The 20898-nt window shown below is 38.1% G+C and overlaps 1 protein-coding gene across 1 annotated transcript in view; it reads left to right on the forward strand.

Moving 5' to 3' along the window:
- Positions 1-20418, forward strand: part of IL1RAPL1 (interleukin 1 receptor accessory protein like 1) — a 670884-nt gene extending 650466 nt beyond the window's left edge. The window contains exons 8-10 of the mRNA XM_086468817.1: positions 4127-4270; positions 18227-18397; positions 19700-20418. Of these exons, the coding sequence (XP_086324943.1) occupies positions 4127-4270; positions 18227-18397; positions 19700-20418 (1034 nt within the window). The remainder of the gene's footprint in view (positions 1-4126; positions 4271-18226; positions 18398-19699) is intronic.
- The last annotated feature ends 480 nt before the right edge of the window (positions 20419-20898 follow it).

Consider the following 20898-nt stretch of genomic DNA (forward strand, 5'->3'; position numbering starts at 1 on the left):
CATCTAGGACAAGCAGTGTTTAGGCCACAGAGTTGCAAAGATTTATATATGCACTAACCTGAAGCTCTGCGAATAGTCCTGTTGACCTCAGAGGGATTACTTACAGTCCATGAAGTTAAGCAATCTGCGTAAGTGATTGCAAAGTTGAAACCTTAGATAGACTGTAATTGGATTTTGAAAAAGTCTCAGAAATTGAATACACAGCTATAAATCACATGTCCTCAAATAGTTATAAATCACAAAAAAGGAATGTTTGAAATATAATTATTTTTCTTAGTAGCTCAGTTGCATGTGGAGTAATGAATAGAATAAGATTAATTTTAAATTATTACAGATCATTAAATGTAAAGTCCCTGAAGCATGTTGTATAAGCCAAAAGATACTAATCTTTGAAGGCACCCTTTTATTTACTTTCTTGTTACAACTCCAGCCATGGTAAGTGAATCACCTGTATGACACAGTGAAAGGAAGTTTATCAAATATTAAAGCCAGGTGAAGATCAAAGATATATCCTACAAATATGCCTAATTATTAGGATAGAATCAGTATAAAATGAGTGCATTTATTACCGGCTGTATCATGCCGGATGTTTGGAGAGGACGCGTACTTTGTTTTAATTAGCTGTCTCTTTCATTGGGTTGCTTGGCCTCCTGATAAGGAAAAAAAATTGTAGCCATTGGTCAAAATGCTTGTAACAAATCTTGTTTTAAATTGAAGCTATTTATTCAGAAACCAATCTACTATTGCTGCAGTAATCAATGTGTTTTCCCTTGGAGTAGAAATGTTCCTGTGCTACTTGAGGACTATTGCTAATTGCCTGTAACTAAATGATTGCTGTGCTTCTGGATGTAACTCCCTGGCACTCGCTCATTTGTTGTGTTTAACAGAATGCCTGTCCCCCTAAGGGTTAGCCAAGTAATTTTCCTCTACTATTTTCTACATTTAGTCTCACCTCCTTAAGGAGGGCCAGGTCTGTAATTTGAGCAACATAACACAGAGGCTAAATAGATTTTAAAAGGTTTGCACTTTTCGTCTCTCCCCTCTGATGCGGAATTGTGCTGAAATTGAATCTTTTTAGCACGTAGCCACTACAAGAAACTTGAATTTCAGCAGGAAAAACAGATCACACTTCAAAGGGAGTGTAATGCCTGCTGCAGCAACTGTGCTCAAATCGCAATGCAAAAGGCAGAATAAAGAGGCAGAAAAAATTGTTGTTGTGAAGGTAACCTGACGCTCTAACCTTGCTGTTACACTTTAACTTAGCTTTAACAGTCACTACATCATTGTTGACGTTGTTGGTATACACATCACCAACACCCCTGGCATTTGTAGAGCACCTTTCAGGAGTATCCTCTCCTACAAAGGAGTCAGAAGCACCCTCCCATGTTCTTATTGGGAAAACCAAGGCACAGAAATGTGAAGTGGCTTCCGTCACCCAAGGGGCCAACAGCAGAGGCAGGACTGAGCCTTCTGCTCCTCACCTCTCAACCTTCAGTTCAGAGCAACACAGGGTAATGCTGTTCACAAAATCCCTGCAGCAGCTCAAAGCCAGACAGTGTCCCTGTAGGGCACGGTTTAGCATCCTGCAGAAACACTAACTCAGGGTCCTGAAAGCAATCAGCTTGGTGTGACACTGTGCCCAGGCCAATCCGTCCTGCCTTCCATGGCGCTGCACAGATGTGACTGTCCCACTTCCAGCACTTTGGGGGTTAGCTCAGGCACTTGCAGGGATGGGTGTAAGGATGCAGCACTCTGCTGGGCTAATCACTGCTCCTCTCTGCCTCTGAACCCTGACAAACAGCATCCAAGACAGAGAGCAAACATGCGCTGATAGATGTTGTCCAGCACTAAGGAAAATACAAGCTTCATATCCTAGATGGATAGAGCATGAAACTTTGCAGACAAATCTGTTTAAGAAAGAACTGCCTTGTCTTTGTGCTCATAATTGATCATGATGGGCTCAGCAGCAGCACATGACAAGGTAATTTCTAGCAGGGTTCAGCGTGACTTAGAGAATGTTGTTTGCTTTGGTTGTCTAATTTAGAAGTTTCATGTGTGTGCAGATAGACTTTACTGAGGTAGAAATATAGGCATAATCTTGAATTATTTTGGGGGAAAAAGATAACTAAGAGGGACTCTTTGATGGCAAGAGTGATGCAGTGCATTATTCTGATTTCATACACAGTGACAAAGAACAGATGACTACCTGCAGTTATTTTTTCCATTTAATCTCAAAATCATTAATGTAGGAAAAACTTTTGTTTTCCACCTGTAAAGTTTTTCCTTGCCTTTAATGAGTCATAACAGCAGGCACATAAATAGAGTATTTTGTGCCTAACAACCCGAAATATTAAAGCCTTTCTTCTAGTTACCATTGAACAGCTGCATCACCTGTAATACAAAATGATAAACAGGGTATAGTAAGCCAGTGCAGAGTAATTTCCTTTTCCATTTATATTCTAAAATACTGTATTACTCATCTATGCAAACAATTTTTTTGTTGGATGTTTTAAAAAACATTCCCCTCTCTCGACCAGAAAAGTATTGAAAGTCTGAAATAACCATATCAGTCTTAAAAATATCTAACACAAAGGAGTTTCTAGCACAGTTTTGGAGAGAATGACATGGAATATAAATGCCTTTTTATTTTTTTTTTTTTATTACACTTTTAGTGTCTTCTAGAGAGCAATGAAATCTTCTTACAGTGGCCTCAAAATAATAAAAAAGTGTGTGATTCTCAGTAGACGCAGCCAAAATAAATGGAATTGTCACTTTTTCCTCTAACCTTCTATTTCTTTAATTGAATTGTATTGTGCTGGAGTATCATATCTGCATAACCACACACACAGAAAGAAGAGGTTACTTTAGGACTACCCTGCTTCACTTAGACAGAAGCTGTTCACTGGAAGAAGATACTGTGAAAATAACAACGGAACTGAGATTTCTCCAGTACATATTTTTATGAAGCAAACTGTATATCTTAGATTTCCAAGATTTGATTTCTTGGCATTCCTCAAAACTGAAAGGTATTGGAAAAGTATGGGTCTTAAGATTTGCCATCTATTACTCATTTCAAATTACAAAGTTGTTAGTAATGCTCTTCCTCCTCCCACCCTCCTTTTTTAACGTTGCTAGTTTTTGGTCAACAAGCACATGAAAAGTAACAACAAAATGGATGCCACATAGGTATCTGAGCTTCCTTGAACGTGCAACAGCTAAGACTGAGGGTGAAAGTCCACGATGGCATATTACTTCTACACTGATAAGTGGCCTCACTGTCTGGTGGTAGACAGTTGTGGCTACATTTGACCAGAGTCCCCATCCTCAGGAACCGAGCTACATGGCAAAGATCTCAATCCATCATGTGAGTCTCCAGTGGTTAGAGTGTGGTAAAGATACCATGGGGTCACAGTCTGAATGAGAATGTCAGAATGGACAAATTGGGTTACACACAAGACAACTCCACTGAGGGAAGGGGGAGAATAAAGATAAACTATAGACCATTGGGAAACTGTGTCAAAGATATTAACATATAATGGGGATGTGAGGCTGCAAGGTTCCTCGGGCAATTTGTCTTTATATTTCTCAAGTTTTTTGATTGTGTAACAACTTTCATTTTTATTTAAAAAAAAAAAAAAAACATCTTAGTGTAATCTTATCCAGTAGACTGAAACTCATGTTATTTGTGTGTGGAATAAGGGAGGAGCTGTTTGCACTATAGTCCCCAAAAAAGAAACATTCCAGCTGTTTTCATTGTGAGTAGAACATCAACATTTATCTGTGTAAACCAAACTGTGATCCATCTACAGAGAGAAGGAAGAGAGTTATCAAATATCTCTTATATATATGCACATACTCATACACATACACACATACACACATCGACAGCAATTGTTATTTTTTAAATGAGAAATTCAGATGGTGTACTAGAGGAAAAACTAGTTTGTTAAAGGAAAAAGAAATTCTATTAATTAGGTATTTCTTCAAGGGCCTTATAACAAAATAAATAAATAAATAACCCATCATTCTTCATTTTATTTTAAAGTTTAACATAAGTGCAAGGTCTGCTACTAATCTTTCTCTGGTTTGGAATGTGGTTGTTACTGTGTTTTGTAATTCTTTGCAGAGCTGATGTACACAGTTGAGCTTGCTGGTGGGCTTGGTGCTATTCTGCTGCTGCTTGTTTGTTTAGTGACTATCTACAAGTGTTACAAGATAGAGATTATGCTCTTCTACAGGAATCATTTTGGAGCTGAAGAACTAGATGGAGGTAAGGCAGCTTCTTAGTGTGTTTCTTACTTTCTAAGTACGCCTGTCTTTTATTTATTTCTGCCAAGGCCCAAATTTAATTTCAGTTCAAGATGCGTTAACAGCTGTAATTTTTATTTCTCACTGCATTAGACACTTACTTGAATATGCATTCCTCATACAGCACACTAGCTGCAGTGATTGCTGAGCTGATGTGCGTGCTGCTCTCTGGAGCTCCAGAAGACACCTATGTCTTTTAGATTTTATTCCCGACACTGCATATAAATTACCAACATAGATGCATTAAAGATTTTCACTTTCTGTCAATACTGAGTGTCAGCTTCACTTCTCCATAAGCTAAGGAGTGTCTTCCCTAATTGTATTCTCCAAATAGGTAGAGGTTGAAGTGAATCTCAATTTACTCCTTGTTTAATCTGATCAGTTTCAATAAACTGTACCAAGTGTTTGGGAATGTACCCAGCAATTCATTTTCTTGAGTTCATTTACTTAATCACTGAGAGAGTGGCTAATGATCATTAAAGTTGTTCTGTGATGCAAGGACATCCAGCCTAAACAAAAGTAATCTGCAATGTATGCACCGGCTTGTGTCAAATGTATACATGCCTTTTCTTTTCTTCTCTTTCTAAGCATTGAAGAAAAAAGGTCATCTTTGCCTCTACACCTACTAATCAAAACTGCTGTTGAACAGCAAACTGGATTGAGCTGCAGGCTCTGGATAATTAGGTTTGGTTTCTTGGGTCAGAGTTCCTGATGTTTTGTGCTACTACTACGTCTTTGGTGACAGGATCTTCTTTTTTACTGAAATACTAATAAAAGTTCAAGGTAATAGCCTGTGGACAGAAGCCACTGTAACATATTAAAATAAATACATACTGATGAACAAGTGCTGGCCAAATCTGTCATCAACAAGTAAGAAGAGCAGCAGCAGAGTTAGAGATCCTTATATAAGGGAAAGACTCCCATAATAAGATCACTAGGGAATGACCCACTTCTGCCTCCCATCTAAAAATGCACAAGGATTCAAAATAGAAAATGCTCAGAACAACAAGCCCAAGAACATTAGAACATTTTGTATCCTTCTACTGGATTTACAGAAAGGATGCATTAATATAGCAGCTTAGTGAGGGAAGAAAACTCAGGTTATTTTACTTATCTTACAGAGGAAGAAACTGAGGCCCGGAGGGACTGTGACTCATGGAGGATTTTGGCAGACACATTCTTTTTCAGAGGCTAGATCCTCTTTTCTCCACAAAGCATCCCCCAATTTAAATGGACATGCTTACTTGCATGAATTTTGTGTCTTTAATAATAGTCACATTATATTATGCAGAAATAGGCATTTTAATTAATAATTATTGGTTAAATAGATGCAATTTAATGTTTTCTCTATCAGTATCAGCAATTCTTAGTTTTACAGTGCCATTTATTGTTATCTCAAATCATTCTAATTCATTCGCGAACTTACTCTACCAGGTATTACATGCTTGCCTCACTCTCCTCCCATTCCAAACTTTGTTGACCTGGGAACAACAATACTTTCATCACACATTTTAAATAACAAAAAAGTGACCTCTAAAGAACACTGCTCTGGGATTCAAAAGGAGGAAAACCAATATCCATTCAGTTTATCCTTCTGACAGATCATTATTAAAGAAGATAAAGTATGGATTCTTCTTAGACAACCAGTGTAAACACTGATAGCTTGGGTGCTTAACCACAGTAATATAAGAAGAAAAATACTACTTGCAGGAGCCTAATGGAAGCTTGTAACTTCTACTGCATTCAATATGCTAGCAACATTGATAAAACCCATTGTGCCGATGAAGATACTGCAGCTGGACTTTTTACTCTATGTCTTTCACTTACACTCTTGAAAAACAAGAAGACAGAGAGAAAATGCCCCACAGAAAACCAAGCCACAGCTTGTGAAGAAATAAATTGCAGACATACATTCGATACTTTCCCTTGGCTTAGTTTGTTAGCGACAGACACAAAATGCTGAACTCTAAAATCTTCTCCTAACTACATCTCCTGCAGTGCAACAGCAGAGCGCCCACGTGCTATTCATAATTTACACCATGTTCTGTCATACTTCAGGACAGCATGTAGATAAGCAAACATCAAAATATCACAAGCTTTTTTTGTGTGCACTATATTGTACCCAGAGAGGATTTGAAACACTTCAAATGAGGTCCAATTACAATTTTCAGTTGAAAATCTCTTTTAAAATGCACTGCTTCATTTCTACCCTGATCAGAGAACAAGCCCTTCAGGATGTCAGATCTCATCACAATTCCTCTTTCCTTTCCAAGCCTTAGACACATCAGTTTTTCTCAGAATAACATATGCATTTCTGTGGGAGGCAGGGGTAAATTGTGAGAAATATTTGACAACAAAGTATTTAACCCTTACAGCTAATGCAACTTAATTTATTACTTTCCGTAAGTGTACTGCAGATTAAGCAAGTGATCACAGCTGCTGATTCCTCATTTCTTTAACTTGCACCTTTCACTTTCGCATCTTCTCTCTCATCCTGGAGACTAGACTCTCCTTCCATTTTTTTCTGTCTCCTGCAAATACTTTAGCTCGGTCTCGCCTTTATTGTCATCTGGGAACGGGCATCAAAGCCCCCTTTTTTGTTTTCATGGTTAATTCCCTGCTTTTCCTTCTAAACTGGAATATAATCAAATCCAGCTCACATTTTACTGCTTTTCCTCCCACTCTGTCCCCGTGCTTTCCAGCTGCCTGGGAGCTGACTACACACCAGGGGACTGCATGACGAACAGCATATTGTATCCTCCAGTGTTGAGCAACGTGACATGCCAGCATTTAGTCAGGGGACCTCACTGTGAACGTCTGATAGATCCCCCTGGGAGCTGGAACACAGGGGCAAGAAAAATACTCTGACACTTGGCAAAGCAGTAACTTTCTCACCTGCAGGTGTTTGTTGTGACCTTGCATCTCAGAGATAAAGCTCACCCCTACCAGTCTGGTGGTCAGAAACTCCTAAATCTCTTTAAGTGGAGAATTTCAGCTCAAGATCTCTCCCCATACATGATGAACATGATACCTTGAAGTGGTATGCAAACAAAGAGATGTCCAATATTATTCTGGAAAGAAGAAAATTCTGGGAACTTCTGAGGGCTGATCATTGTTAAATGTCAGGCAATCTTTTTAGGTTTGCCCTTTTAAACTTAAAAGCTTATTTTAAAAAGCTTTGTCCATGAAGTGCACTTTAAGGACTAACACATTATTAGAGAAAACCACTTTTAGAAGTGATGATTTCTTCTATTTTGCCATACGTTGAGCTCCAACACAAGAGATTTTTTACCACATTCAGTGTTTCAGCAGTTACTCTTTATGTATTTTCATTTTCCAAGGATCTTCTCTTGCTGACTTTTTCAGTTTTTAAATGACTTGATGAACAAAGAGTAAAAATGAATGTAAACATTTAGAAGCATCTGCAATCAATACATGCCCTATCTTCTTTCTACCTTGCACTCTGTGAATTTAAAAGGCTATTTGTATCAGAAGCTATATTATCACTGTATAGAAATCTGTTTTTTGCCTACATGTGAGCTGACTTCCAGGCCCCCTAAAATCTATGGAAATTTTCCCAGGATTTTACCTGGGACAACTTTCTCCTTTGTGAGACTGCTCCTTCTCATCAAATTGTGCAAAAAGATCAGTCCCCAGGCATGACAGCCACAGCAGACAATGAGGGTGGAGAGGGGAGTCAGACCACTTCCACTTCTCTAAGCAGCACCATTTACGATTCTGCCTTAAAGTGGACAGGAGGCTCAAAGTGACCAAATCATCTGTTTTCATCTTTTTCTTGACATTTCAAGACCTGAGAGATCCCAATGGATGTGGAGATGTCTGTATGCCGGCATTAAGGTATACTAAGGATAAATCCGGAAGTCTATGGATGACAGGCTGAAAACCATTGGACATGGTCAGATAGGCAAAATTACTCAAAATAAAGAACTTAAATGTGTGTTTACATTCCAGATTCCAGTTTCAAAGAAAAAAGCGTATGGTACAGTTAGCAGTAGAAGCAGTCTACATGCACAAGCTCCTACGGTTACCTAGGTACATTAGAGTCATAGAACATTTTTGGTTGGAAGAGACCTTCAAGATCATTGAGACCAACCTTTGTTCCTTAGTAAACGTTTAAATTGGTGGAAGTTTTTGTATGAAGGAATTAATAAGCAACAGGTGAACAGTATCGTAAAAAAGAAGAAAATTTACATTAAGAGGCTGGCATTAAAATTGGTAAGAATAAAAAAGTAGCAATTAAAGAGAAAGTCTGAACAAATGTGTTGTAAATAGTTTTGTAATGAAATTTACATAAATACCTTTTCTTGCAGCTAGGCTGATGAAAAGTCAAGTTTCAGCCTTAAGAACAAAAAACCCTGTAAGCAGCTGATAACTAGAAAGTGAGAGCTTTGCTTAGAACCTGATATGATGACCCTCACAATGACCCTTGGTTCTTTAGGTCCCATCAGCTGTTTCTACAATGTTGGACAGGAGCTCTCCATGGTGTCCTTGATCTTATTCTCAGCTTTCACAGCCTAGGAAAACTTGGTGAATTGAGGGAAGAAACAGCCTCTGTGCAGCTGGGGTGCAGGCAGGGAAGGCGCCTGAGAGCCAGGGCTGGGGAGTTTCTCCAGGTTTCGCTTTCAGTTCTGGAGGTTGCTTGGTTTTTTGGTTTTTTTCCCCCCTACATTGCTGAAATAATAATAATAATTTAAAAAAAGTGCTCCTAATGTGATTAAAATGTGTCACTGCTGAGCTCTCTAAATTCAGGAAATCTTGTTTGGATTTGGTACATGACACCTATAGTGTCTGTTTCTTGGCTGTGCTGGTTACACTTTCTTAAGAGATGAGTTTCTGCTGCTTGCTGAGTGGAAGCAAATCAATGCTAAAATTAGGAGATTGATGAAACATTTTCTGCCTTGAAGTCTCTGTTGCACTTGAGAGACCTTAGGTACTCATGATTTTTGTCCTTACTATTATTCAGCTGCAAAAGTCTAGCAGGGTTCGTGGACAGACCTATGGGATTGCCCAGATAATATTTTATTAACAGTATAAGACAAGAACAGGTAAAATACACTCTTTCCTCGGTTTCATCCCAGTAAACCTCTTACACAGCAAGGAAAGGCAACACTTGGAGATTCTTAATGTTTCAGTATGACTTAGTTGATAACTTTCAAATATAAATTTTACCAATGGTTTAGGCACCGCCAAAGCACTTGTGTTAATGATTATGCTATGCAGGCATAGCTAGACTGAAATTACTGCTGAAGTTAGTGACTTTGCAATTACAGAATCTTCCCTGAGGACCCATAGAATAAGTTTGCAACAGCAGCCTTTCCACTGCATATGTATTCTTATTGGCTATTGGCAAATTGTGGCAATAAGAAATCCTGCTCTATGAGTATCAATTTCAAATTCTATTAAAATCACATTTAGAAAAATGCAGCTTTCATCTTTCTAAATATTAATGGTTACAAAAAGGGATTTTCCTCTTATTTAATTACAATTTTATTGTTGGAGAACTGCCTCTCTTAACTCTTCATGCTTATGCTACTTATTTACATCTGAAACGCAATTCAAACAATAAAATCTCAATTTATGTCTTCACTGAATATGGGATTTTCTAGATTCTGTCCTTGAAACTTACTAACTCAAAGAAAAATTCCTGCTTTTTTCTGTCTTTGTGCTTTACAGAATCTCAAGTACATGTCTAATATATATATATAACAAAATAAAATAACAATCTCATCAAGAACCCCTTTCAATTCCAAACTAAAAGATAGTTATAGGTTAGAAACTCCAGATGTAAAGTAGAAAAAAAAAAAAAAAAAGCCTACCATATATAAATCAATGAAGACTGAGATATCTCCTGTTCCTCAGCCAGCAGCTCTGTCAAATGGTTCTAAGCTTTGCAGGCTTTTTATCAAAGGCCAAAGCACATTACAGGTGAGATGAACACAGAATATTGACATCTGATTTCAAATATCTTAGATTGAAAGTCTGTTTTCAAGCCATTTCTCCCTTGAGTTTTCTTTATAATTATTTACTTAACTTTTCACTGCTTTTGCCTAGATCAAGGCTGTCTTAGCTCTAGTTTTCAAAAGACTTAACCCAATGATGAGATACAAGTACTGTCACTGAGATCAACAGAACTAAGAAATATACACAAAATTAAGCATGTATTTTGTACAGGTAACTAGATACTTTGTTGAATTAGGACCATAATAAAAGCATCACTTCTTGACACTTGTTTTTTAAGAGATTTCTTTAGTATAGAAAAAAATTGTATTCTTCCATTTTCAGACTTTGCATTACACTCTCTATCAGTGCCTCTTCCTATTTTCTTCTTTTTTTAAATAGTAGCTAGTTTCTTCCTGTCTTTCACAGATAACTATTATGCTACGTTTCAGCTAGGTAGTTACCCTTCAGTCTTTCAATATCTACTAATAATACATTTTTTCTTGATTTGGTGTTTGACCTGCAAATAATTCATAGCAACCAAGAGAATAATTTCTATCACCATCTTTTAACTTTCATAATTTTTTAATGTTCTGAAACTCTCATAAGGACTTCTGAGTTTTCATATCTGTCAGGAGCAACTTCTAAGACTAATGCTTCATAATTTTTTTATATTGAAAGTAGAATGCCTTCAGTAGTAGTAACAAATTTAAACTTCCATGTTAATGAGAATGACTGAGAAGCATTTGAGATGCACTCTTCATTTAGCTAGGAATAGAAAATCAGACTAAATATAAGAGAAAAAAATTAATAATAGGTTATTCACTTTAAATAAGTAATATTCTATCTCATGTATCTATCAATGACAAATTTGAGCTGTATCTATAGAAAACTAGGGAAAATATAGTTTACAGAGAGAATTTATTTAGCACTTGAAATCATATCATTGTATTATTTTTTGGCTGAATTTTTATCTGCTGGGAATCACTCCTAATTTTCTAGAAATGTCAAATACAGCATTAATATCTTGGGATGTTCATAAATGTTCCTATAAAATCAACTTTAAACTTGGTATTTCTTTTATTTTTTCATGTTCTTTAGACTTCCTAAATTCAATATGGCTTAATGGGGGGGGGCCGGGGGGGGGGGGGGGGGGGGGGGAGGAAGATAAAAAAAAGGAAAAGAAGGGAAAAAGAAGTGCATGTCCACTGCTTTAATACTTTTATACTTTTATAAATGTGCCTCCTAGCGACAAAGAATTTTTTTTTTCTAGTCTATGGAGTGCTGAGAATACTCCAGAACCTATTTAGAATTGATTATATTTCTTTAACCTCTTTCCCAGTATTACATTTACAAAATCTCCCTCCAATTCACCATTACCCACTGTGCGCAAGGGTATGAACTATCATTAGGAATGATACAGTTAAATACTTTGCAACGGAAAAAGGTAGTGTTTCTAGTCTTTAATTTTTATTGATGTGAAAAGGTCTTGACTTTTAGAAATAGAAAATGTTAAGGTGAGCTTCATAAACAACAGTAAATAGTGTGAAGAAAAGTATAGCATTTTGAAAGAGTTAGGATTTGGGCATTTTACTTAACTAAGTATTTAAATTACATTTTTTATTGTGTTAAGGGAGATGAACACTATTGCAATATGTACATTAAGTGTGGCCCCACAAATAATGAAACAAATACAGGTTATGAAATGCCATAGTCATTATAGTTTTGGAGCAACTACAGTCTCTGGGAAATTTTGAAAATGCAGTACTTTGCAAACTTTTCTGAACACAGCACGTTTTTTAAAGAGGAAAGCCTCCTCCATCTGCTTGGCTCCAACTCCCTGCAGCACTGGAGAGCCTGTCATTTCTAAGAACCCTACTTGAAATCCTGAAACTCTGAGTTAAATCAGCTCATTGCTCATAGGCTCCAGTAATGAGTATCTGAGTCTTTGCGAGGCTGGCATGTGCTCTGGCGAAGGAGGGGAATCAGCTGTCCAGTTTTCTATTGATACAAAAGATCTGACGAAACCATTGTTGTTGCTGGCTACACTTATGTCCAGAGCAGCCTGAGCGTGGTCAGCTGCCTTCAGTGCACTGGATGTTTCTGAATGCACTGCTAATTACTCAGAAGGATTTCAGGATGCACAGAGGTACAGGTTGACCCTGGTGTCTAGGTATTACAGCTTCGTTAGAATAAGTTTCACTATGAAACCTGACATTTTGGGATTTCTCTTTATTTTGATCTGTTAATCTGTCTTGTACTAAAACATATCATGCCAGCTGAAATCAGAGTTTGTCATCTGCATGAACATAACTGATAAAAAAACCCTGACTCTATGAAGGGTTTTTTTAATTTTTAATTTTTCATCCATATACATACTTCTTCTGTCCCCTATTAGCAGATGTATCTGCAACATTCAAGGTTTAATAAACCCTTGAAGGCCCAAAGTACTGGCTTCTTAGAGTGCAACATGGAAATCATTAGGAAACTTGTACATCTATAACACACATTCAAAGTTGAATGTTTGCTGGGCTCTGTAGAAGAGGAAGATTTATCTACCTTTCTGTAGGCACCAGCTTACCATTTCTTCATGTGTAGCTGTTAAAAGAGCATGCATACAGATGAGTTCTTGGATGTCTGATAGCAATTTACTTACCCAGAGATCCCATTTGCATGTGGCAGAGTAGATGGTTATAGCGTATGGATTTCATTTTATACTTACATTGAGTGGTTGCTGCTAAACACATCCTTGGAATAGCAAGCAGCATTTGCAACTTCATCCCCTAGAAGTTTATATCACTTCTGCTGGGTTAACACTGTAGAAAGTTAAAGGAATATGATAACATATTCTATGTTTGGATGAGTAATGAAAGGAATGGACAGCATTAAAGAATACATGTTGCAATAATGCAACAGGTGTTTTGGCTCAAATCCTAAGCCACTAAATGAAGTAATGTTTCTGTGTGTTATTGTATTACGTATATCATAGTGTGGCCAGCTTTCAGTAGGGAAGTGATTGTCCCCCTGTACTCAGCACTGGTGAGGCCGCACCTCGAATACTGTGTGCAGTTTTGGGCCTCTCACTACAAGAAGGGCATTGAGGTGCTGGACTGTGTCCAGAGAAGGGCAGCGAAGCTGGTGAAGGGTCTAGAGCACATGTCTTATGAGGAGCAGCTGAGGGAACTGGGGTTGTTTAGCCTGGAGAAAAGGATGCTGAGGGGAGCCTTTATCTGTCTGTACAACTATTCGAATGGAGGTTGTAACGAGGTGGGTGTCGGTCTCTTTTCCTAAGTAACAAGTGATAGGACAAGAGTAAATGGCCTCAAGTTGCACCAGGGGAGGTTTAGATTGGCTATGAGGATGAATTTCTTTAACAAAACGGTTGTCAAACATTGAAAGAGGCTGCCCAGGGAAATGGTTGAGTCACCATCCCTGGAGGTATGTAAAAGACTGTAGATGTGGTGCTTCCGGACATAGTTCAGGGTGCACTCGGTGGTGCTACATTAATGGTTGGACTTGATGACCTTAAGGGTCTTTGCCAACCGAAATGATCCTATGATTCTATAATGAAGCTGGGATTTCACCCTCAATGTTTACCCGTAAGGTCGATCCGAACAATTTTGTCAGACCCGTGGCTGAGCTGAGCTCCATGACCGTTATTCAGTGTCCTCACTTTCAACTCCATAGAACAGTTGAAAAGATATGGCAAGGTTTGTACCTCAGTCTATTTTGACCAGAGTCTTGAAGTGCTGGTTTTGAGCTGACTGAAACATTTGTGGACTGAATGCATCATACATTGAGCATGGGCTGTATTTCACCCCCTCATGATGAACTGATCCAGAGTTTCCACATGCTCTTATGATTATCTACAGTACAATAACAAAGAATTTTTTGCATCAAGTCTGGTTGAATTTGGTCATGCAAGGTCTGCTTTAGGTTTTGTTTCAATATTTTCGGTTAATGGATACAACAAAACTTCACAGAAATGGAGGCTGTTGAGTTGAAGAGCTCCAACATGTATATTACCTGCAGGCAGCAGAAAGCAACTATGAACCACGTAGCTGAAAAGGATTACTTGTCCATTCAAAAAGAATGGAAGAGAAAACCTATTACACCAAAATGCTTCAAAGTATTGCTGTTGCATGATTGTGTACGTCACTCTCAGCTGCGTTCACTACATGAATGGACAGCCATTACATAACACAGCTCTGCAACATAGCTGGAGACAATGCAAGATCAACTTATTCTGTTATGTTTCTAAAAAAAAAAGAATCATTAAATGGTTAAGGGAGTAAGAGTGCTTTCAGGTACAAAAGTATATCTAGGTAATTGCTTTCAGTCTCCATGGGAAAGAAAAAAAGTTTCAGATGAAATGATCAACATCCCTGCCTTTGGTTATCAGCAGGTATTTTTCTTTCTAAGTGTAGGAGGAAACAGGTAATGAGTAACTATATTCCAGTTTATTGCTAATGCACAGGAGCCTGACAAAACCAGATCTTTGAAATAGCATAATCTGTATCTAAAACCAAAGTGCATGCAACAATCAATCACATTTTCATTCTGAGGATGCTTGGATAGAAGTCTTAATTGTTAGCTGATGAAAGGAAAATGAGGAAATTCTCTTTTTAAAGAAAAGCTTAGCTTGCCATCAGCTTTGTTTGTTTTGACTTTGGATTTTTGCCTTTTTTGATATTGACACTGAATATTAGATCCAGCCAGTATCTGAAATTATTGTGTAGCCAAATCTGTAATTATCGTACTACGTAATAATATAAGTAGTAATATCAAGTCCTTTATGACTTAATTTGTGACTTGGAGCAGATCAGGAATATTCTGGTGAGGTATTTTTGGCTGGAAAAGGCAGATGTGCTGACACCAAATATTTTCATGGTAAAATACCTGTTCCGGTGAATGGTCAAGAAAACAAAAAGCTGTGATGGACTTCCTTCATGCTTACCAGGAGTCTGGGGACTCCTGGATGTGTTGCTCGAAGGAAGGCTTACACAGAAAACAGCCTGAGAGTAATGGGCTTGAGAAAAATGCTGAAAGCCTCCTGCTTCCATGTGATATGGCCAAGAAACTGGCAAGATACAAGCCTGAGCTCCTGCAGTTTGACTCAGACATAAGATCTGGATGTCTGCAGGCTCCCATCCCTCCCTCTCAGTCCATTGGGACAGCACATTAGAAAACACGAATTAAGATCAGAAATGGTCTTTCAAATGTGGGCATCAGTGCCACCCATTACAAGCAGGAGTAGGTGGGACCATTTAACTGAGAAGAATTACAAGCAGAGAGTTTGTCTACTGTGTCTTTAAATACTTTCCTGGAGATGGGAGTTTTTAACAATTTTACGAGTTCTCCCATTTTTCATTACAATTGATATTCCACTTTTTTTTTTGGCTATCCATAACAATTAAGGAAAACAATAAATAATGCCATTGCTTTTTGATTACATCACAGAATAGATAACTTTTGATGGCTGCATAGCTATCTGCCTGCTGTAGTTCTTAAAATGTTTCACAGAGTTGGCAATGTAAGCCAAATAATTTTAGTTAACTAAAAGCAGGCTAATACATAAATATCATAGAAGTAAAACAAAGGCATATGTGATCATCCCTTGTGTATCTCAGACATTTCACATTTTGCAAATTGCCTGCTCATGCCAGTATGTCAGCCCATCAGATAACAAAATTACCACATAAGTTAATTTTGCTGTAAACTGAACTTTTTACTATTCATCAAACAAAGTTAAAAACCCCTGACAGATGGGGAGTATAATAGCTCAGGGAAACCACTCTGCTAATGCATCTAACAGTTTCCCAAACCAGAGTACACATCTTCCTGGACTGTAATTTGAATAAATTCATGATTGCCTGAACCCATCTGTGTAGACATACCCTAGATCCTGGCCATTCTTTGCCCTTCAAATGCTGTTGAAACTAGGGAACTAGGGTGGAAAGAAATGTTTCCTGCAATGCAGGATAATGAAGTTGTAGTCAGTGGAAACGCTGGAGCCTCCATGATATAAAAAATGTATATTTCAAATAAATGCATTAGCGTGATATTTACATATGCAAGAAAACAGTGGCATAGCATGAATAATTTTTCCCCTAAGTAAGAATGTGCAAACCATCTTAACAGACAATCCCCTGAGCCTTTAAAACAGTTTGAACACTGCATTATTTCTTATTATTTATGCCTTTGAGAAATGATACATTCTTTATTCAAAGACTTTCAACAGAGCAACACTGCTCTTGAGCACGTACTATGGCTATGATCACTACTAAGGTGATAACAGAAAATGACATTACTGCATCATCATTTTGTCAGTTGTCATAATTTCCCATATATCTCTTGACCTTTCTGTGTGTTAACTCGGTTGCTGGGTTAGCACTGTCCTACTGTAGAAGCAAAAACCTGGTATGTAATCTCCCTTTACCTCCTACTTGGTCCATTCATTGTTATTTCAAGGCATTGTCAAAGGCATTAGGTGCTTGTCTGTTGTTAAAGATCATGGTTTCACAAGTACTCCAAAGAAAAACAATGGAAAGAGTGAACCATAGAAGGCAGTGCTACTTATTTTTTCTTATTTTTCTTTTTTTTTCTGTTGTTTTTGGTTTTTTGTTTTGTTTTCTGTGGATATAACAATACCATATATAATATCAAACAAAAAGTGTGCAGGGGAGAGAATGAGCGCGAGCTCATTTCATGGGTTTGGAAAAATTTAAAGTAGTTACAGTTTTATCATTTTAATTTTGTCACCTGCAAATGTTAGTGAGCATGTATGGTTCCTCAGAAGGAAGAGTGGACTGTTCAAGATCAGCACTGTTTCATTAATTTCATTTCTACTCTTTTCACCAATCCTGTATTTGTCAGGCTTTTCCAAATAATGCTACCAGAGTACAAAAAGGTATAAAATGAGGAAAGGAATGGCTCAGTAAATAACTGAAGTCAGCACTGACTGAATATAACTTTACTTGTGACACACAGTTGAGTATTCAATCAGGTCTCTTTTGCAAGCAATTGATATTCTCGATAGCCTGTGCACAGTGTTGTCGAGGGAATTAGAAGGATGTTAACATTTCACTACTCTTGCCATTGATTTTTTTTTCTTTTTTCACAACAAAAGTCAAAACATGGCCTCTTATTCCACTGAATTAGTTCCAGAGCACTTGGCATTATTGACCTCCTAATGAAAATTAATGATGGCTCTTTTGATTCAGTCTTTCAAGCAAACACACCAAGCGCATTTAAGAAATAGGCACATTTATTTCTCATATTGAAATGAAATAGCACACTGTTAAGTAACGAAATGTACATTAATGCAACATTAAATTTGCAAATTTAAGCACACATAATTCAGGAGATTTAAACTGCATTATCAGGAGCTGATGCTGCAAAGATTTTAGCTTGGCAATAATTTCAGACCTGGAAAGCTGATGAGTTTTACAAGTAAGCTACACATATGCTTTGAATATTTCAGCCCCTGGCTCTAAATTTATTGTAAAAATCTGGCAAGACTGAAATGTTTTTACTATGCAACAGAGACAATTACACATTAGCTTGGGTATTTCCGTGCTTTTCTTTTACCTTTTAAAGCTAGAGAAGAATTCAAATTCTTTTCAGTGACTTTTTTCTCCTGTGCTCACAAGCTGGCACCACACAGTTGACTGGATTTCCTTCATACAGAGCCATACAGAAATGTTATGAACAAACTGACTTCAATCCATGTACATGGATCCCTTCTCCTTTGCATCTGTGTAAATAACGATTACCTCTACCAGGTGAAACAGGGAAGGTGAATGGATTCATATCCAGAGATTGGGTGAAAGCTTGCCATTTTATCTAAACAACTTCCTTTTCCTGGGAAATTCTCCCAGAAAGAATTCCTGGGGAATTATCTAGGAAATCTGAAAGAATAATGAATATACTAATTTATTTTCTTCCTCTCTTTCCTTAGACAACAAAGACTATGATGCATATCTATCTTATACCAAAGTGGATCCTGACCAGTGGAATCAAGAAACTGGAGAAGAAGAAAGATTTGCTCTTGAGATCCTACCAGATATGCTTGAAAAGCATTATGGATACAAATTGTTCATACCAGACAGAGATTTGATTCCCACAGGAAGTAAGTCATGCCCTTATGCTTGGATGTTTCCTAAACAGCAAATGCAGTGATTGCAGTGATTGTTTTGGTATCATTTCTATACCTACTCCTTCAGAATTGCCATCTTTCCTCCCTTGTCTTAGAGAATGGTGAAGATAAGCCACCAGACTACTTAATGTGTATTTCCCAGATAAGAGGATTATTTTTTAGTAATTGTAGTATATTGATTCAAGGTGAGACAGTGCAGAAAGGGCACGCATAAGTAAAGGAAACGAATGAGACCAACATTTTTTCACAGATTTTTTGAGAGCTAACATATCTAGGAATGTATACAGAGGGGTTTGTCTTCTGTTTCTTAAGTTTGCCTGGCAAGATATCCATGATTCTAAGTATTTGTTACAGAAATTCAGACAGGAAAGAAAAAGCTGTGTTTGGACCAAGGCAGGGGTTGAGTAGTACAGCAGAGCAAAGCAGCGAATTCTCTTGCTGTCCACTGCAGATAAATGTGTAGTGGAGGTTCTGGATCATTCTCAGAGACTGAAAATTAGAATTGATTCCAGCTGGTACAAGTAGGTCTTTTTCATGTTTCTTTCACATATTCCAACCTATGCCCAGTAATTTTTTGTAAGTTGCCGCAGTATTCTTCATAACTTCAGTGTAACCATATAGACAGCTACTAAGTTCAGTAATTATTACTAAAGTTAAGAAAGGATGCTTGGTATGGGCAAAGCACAATATCAAACAATCACATGGATATTTTTTAAGTCTACAGCAAGATCATTACTTTGCAGGAGATAACACTGTTTTTGCGGTTTTATGTTGGGGCCATGAAAGGAAAAGAAGAATCTAACCCTGCAGTACACCTTAGAGTATCATTTGGGTTTGAGACTGAGCCCCTGAAGCACATAGTTGCTGCCCTATTGCCTACCTGGGTGACTTTGCCTTTCTAAAGGAAAAAATAGTGATGGATACACTTGCTCCAATAAAGATACAGGTATTGACACAAAACCACAACTCATAAACAAACACTCGCAATCCATAGCACATGGGGGAATAGAAGCTTTGCAGAGTCACAGAACAGTTGAGGTTGGAAGCGACCTCTTGAAGTCGTCTTGTCTAACCCTCCCGCTCAAGCAAGATCACCTAGAGCAGGTTGCCCAGGACCATGTCCTGACAAGCAAACCTGACATGTTTGCAGGTGATGTTTTTGCATATTTCAGTGAGCCCTTCTGGGAGCAGTGATTTGCCTCTGTTGTTTCTCCCTATTTGTGGGAGCAGAGTGTTTTCTTAGACTGATTTTTGAGCAATTCTCTTATTTTGTAGCCTACATTGAAGACGTGGCAAGATGTGTAGACCAAAGCAAGCGACTGATCATCGTCATGACTCCAAATTATGTGGTAAGAAGAGGCTGGAGCATCTTCGAGCTGGAAACGAGGCTTCGAAACATGTTAGTCACAGGTGAAATTAAAGTGATACTGATTGAATGCAGTGAACTACGAGGAGTTATGAACTACCAGGAGGTCGAGGCCCTGAAACATACCATCAAGCTCCTCACTGTCATTAAGTGGCACGGACCAAAATGCAACAAGTTGAATTCCAAGTTCTGGAAACGTTTACAGTATGAAATGCCTTTTAAGAGGATTGAACCCATCACACATGAGCAGGTTTTAGACGTCAGTGAGCAGGGGCCCTTTGGGGAACTGCAGACAGTCTCCGCAATTTCCATGGCTGCTGCCACCTCCACTGCTCTTGCCACTGCCCATCCAGACCTGCGCTCCACCTTTCATAATACATATCATTCGCAGATGCGCCAGAAACACTATTATCGAAGCTATGAATACGATGTACCTCCTACCGGCACCCTGCCACTTACCTCAATAGGTAACCAGCATACCTACTGCAACATCCCTATGACACTTATAAATGGGCAGCGGCCACAGACAAAAAGTAACAGGGAGCAAAATCCGGAAGAGGCCCACACAAACAGTGCGATACTGCCGCTCTTGCCACGGGAGACCAGTATATCAAGTGTCATTTGGTGACCGAAATGCAAGGGGCTGTCAAACCCCTTAAGTAGGAGCTGAGTCTGCAGTCCGGTGCCTGGAACTACATCCTCGACTGCTGCTGTTAAACATGCATTACAATCGATAACATACGAGGAAAAACAGGGTCTTGTACATATGTTTTTTGCAATTTCTTTGTAGCATCAGTCTTCCTGTTTTACCCATGTCTCTTCCCATTCACATTTTTGACTTTGTTTTATATGTCATTGGGATTTGTATATTTACATTTTTTTAAATGAAGAGACTGCTGTATAGATAGGAAACTTTTTTGCTTCATTAGTATAGTTTTAGACTTTTGTTTGTTTGTTTTTAACCTCTCTTGGGAATGCTTGGACAAAGCTATGTTGATATCAGAAGCACCATCCATTTTGTTGGCCTGCCTAGCCTGATTCCTGAAGGCCATGCTTGCTGCAGTTCACCTCTTTCGGAGAATATCTGTTCTTAGAAGGACCCCATCCC

Source organism: Leptosomus discolor, chromosome 1 (genome assembly GCF_034619465.1).
Source record: "Leptosomus discolor isolate bLepDis1 chromosome 1, bLepDis1.hap2, whole genome shotgun sequence".
In the NCBI taxonomy this organism is placed as follows: domain Eukaryota; kingdom Metazoa; phylum Chordata; class Aves; order Leptosomiformes; family Leptosomidae; genus Leptosomus; species Leptosomus discolor.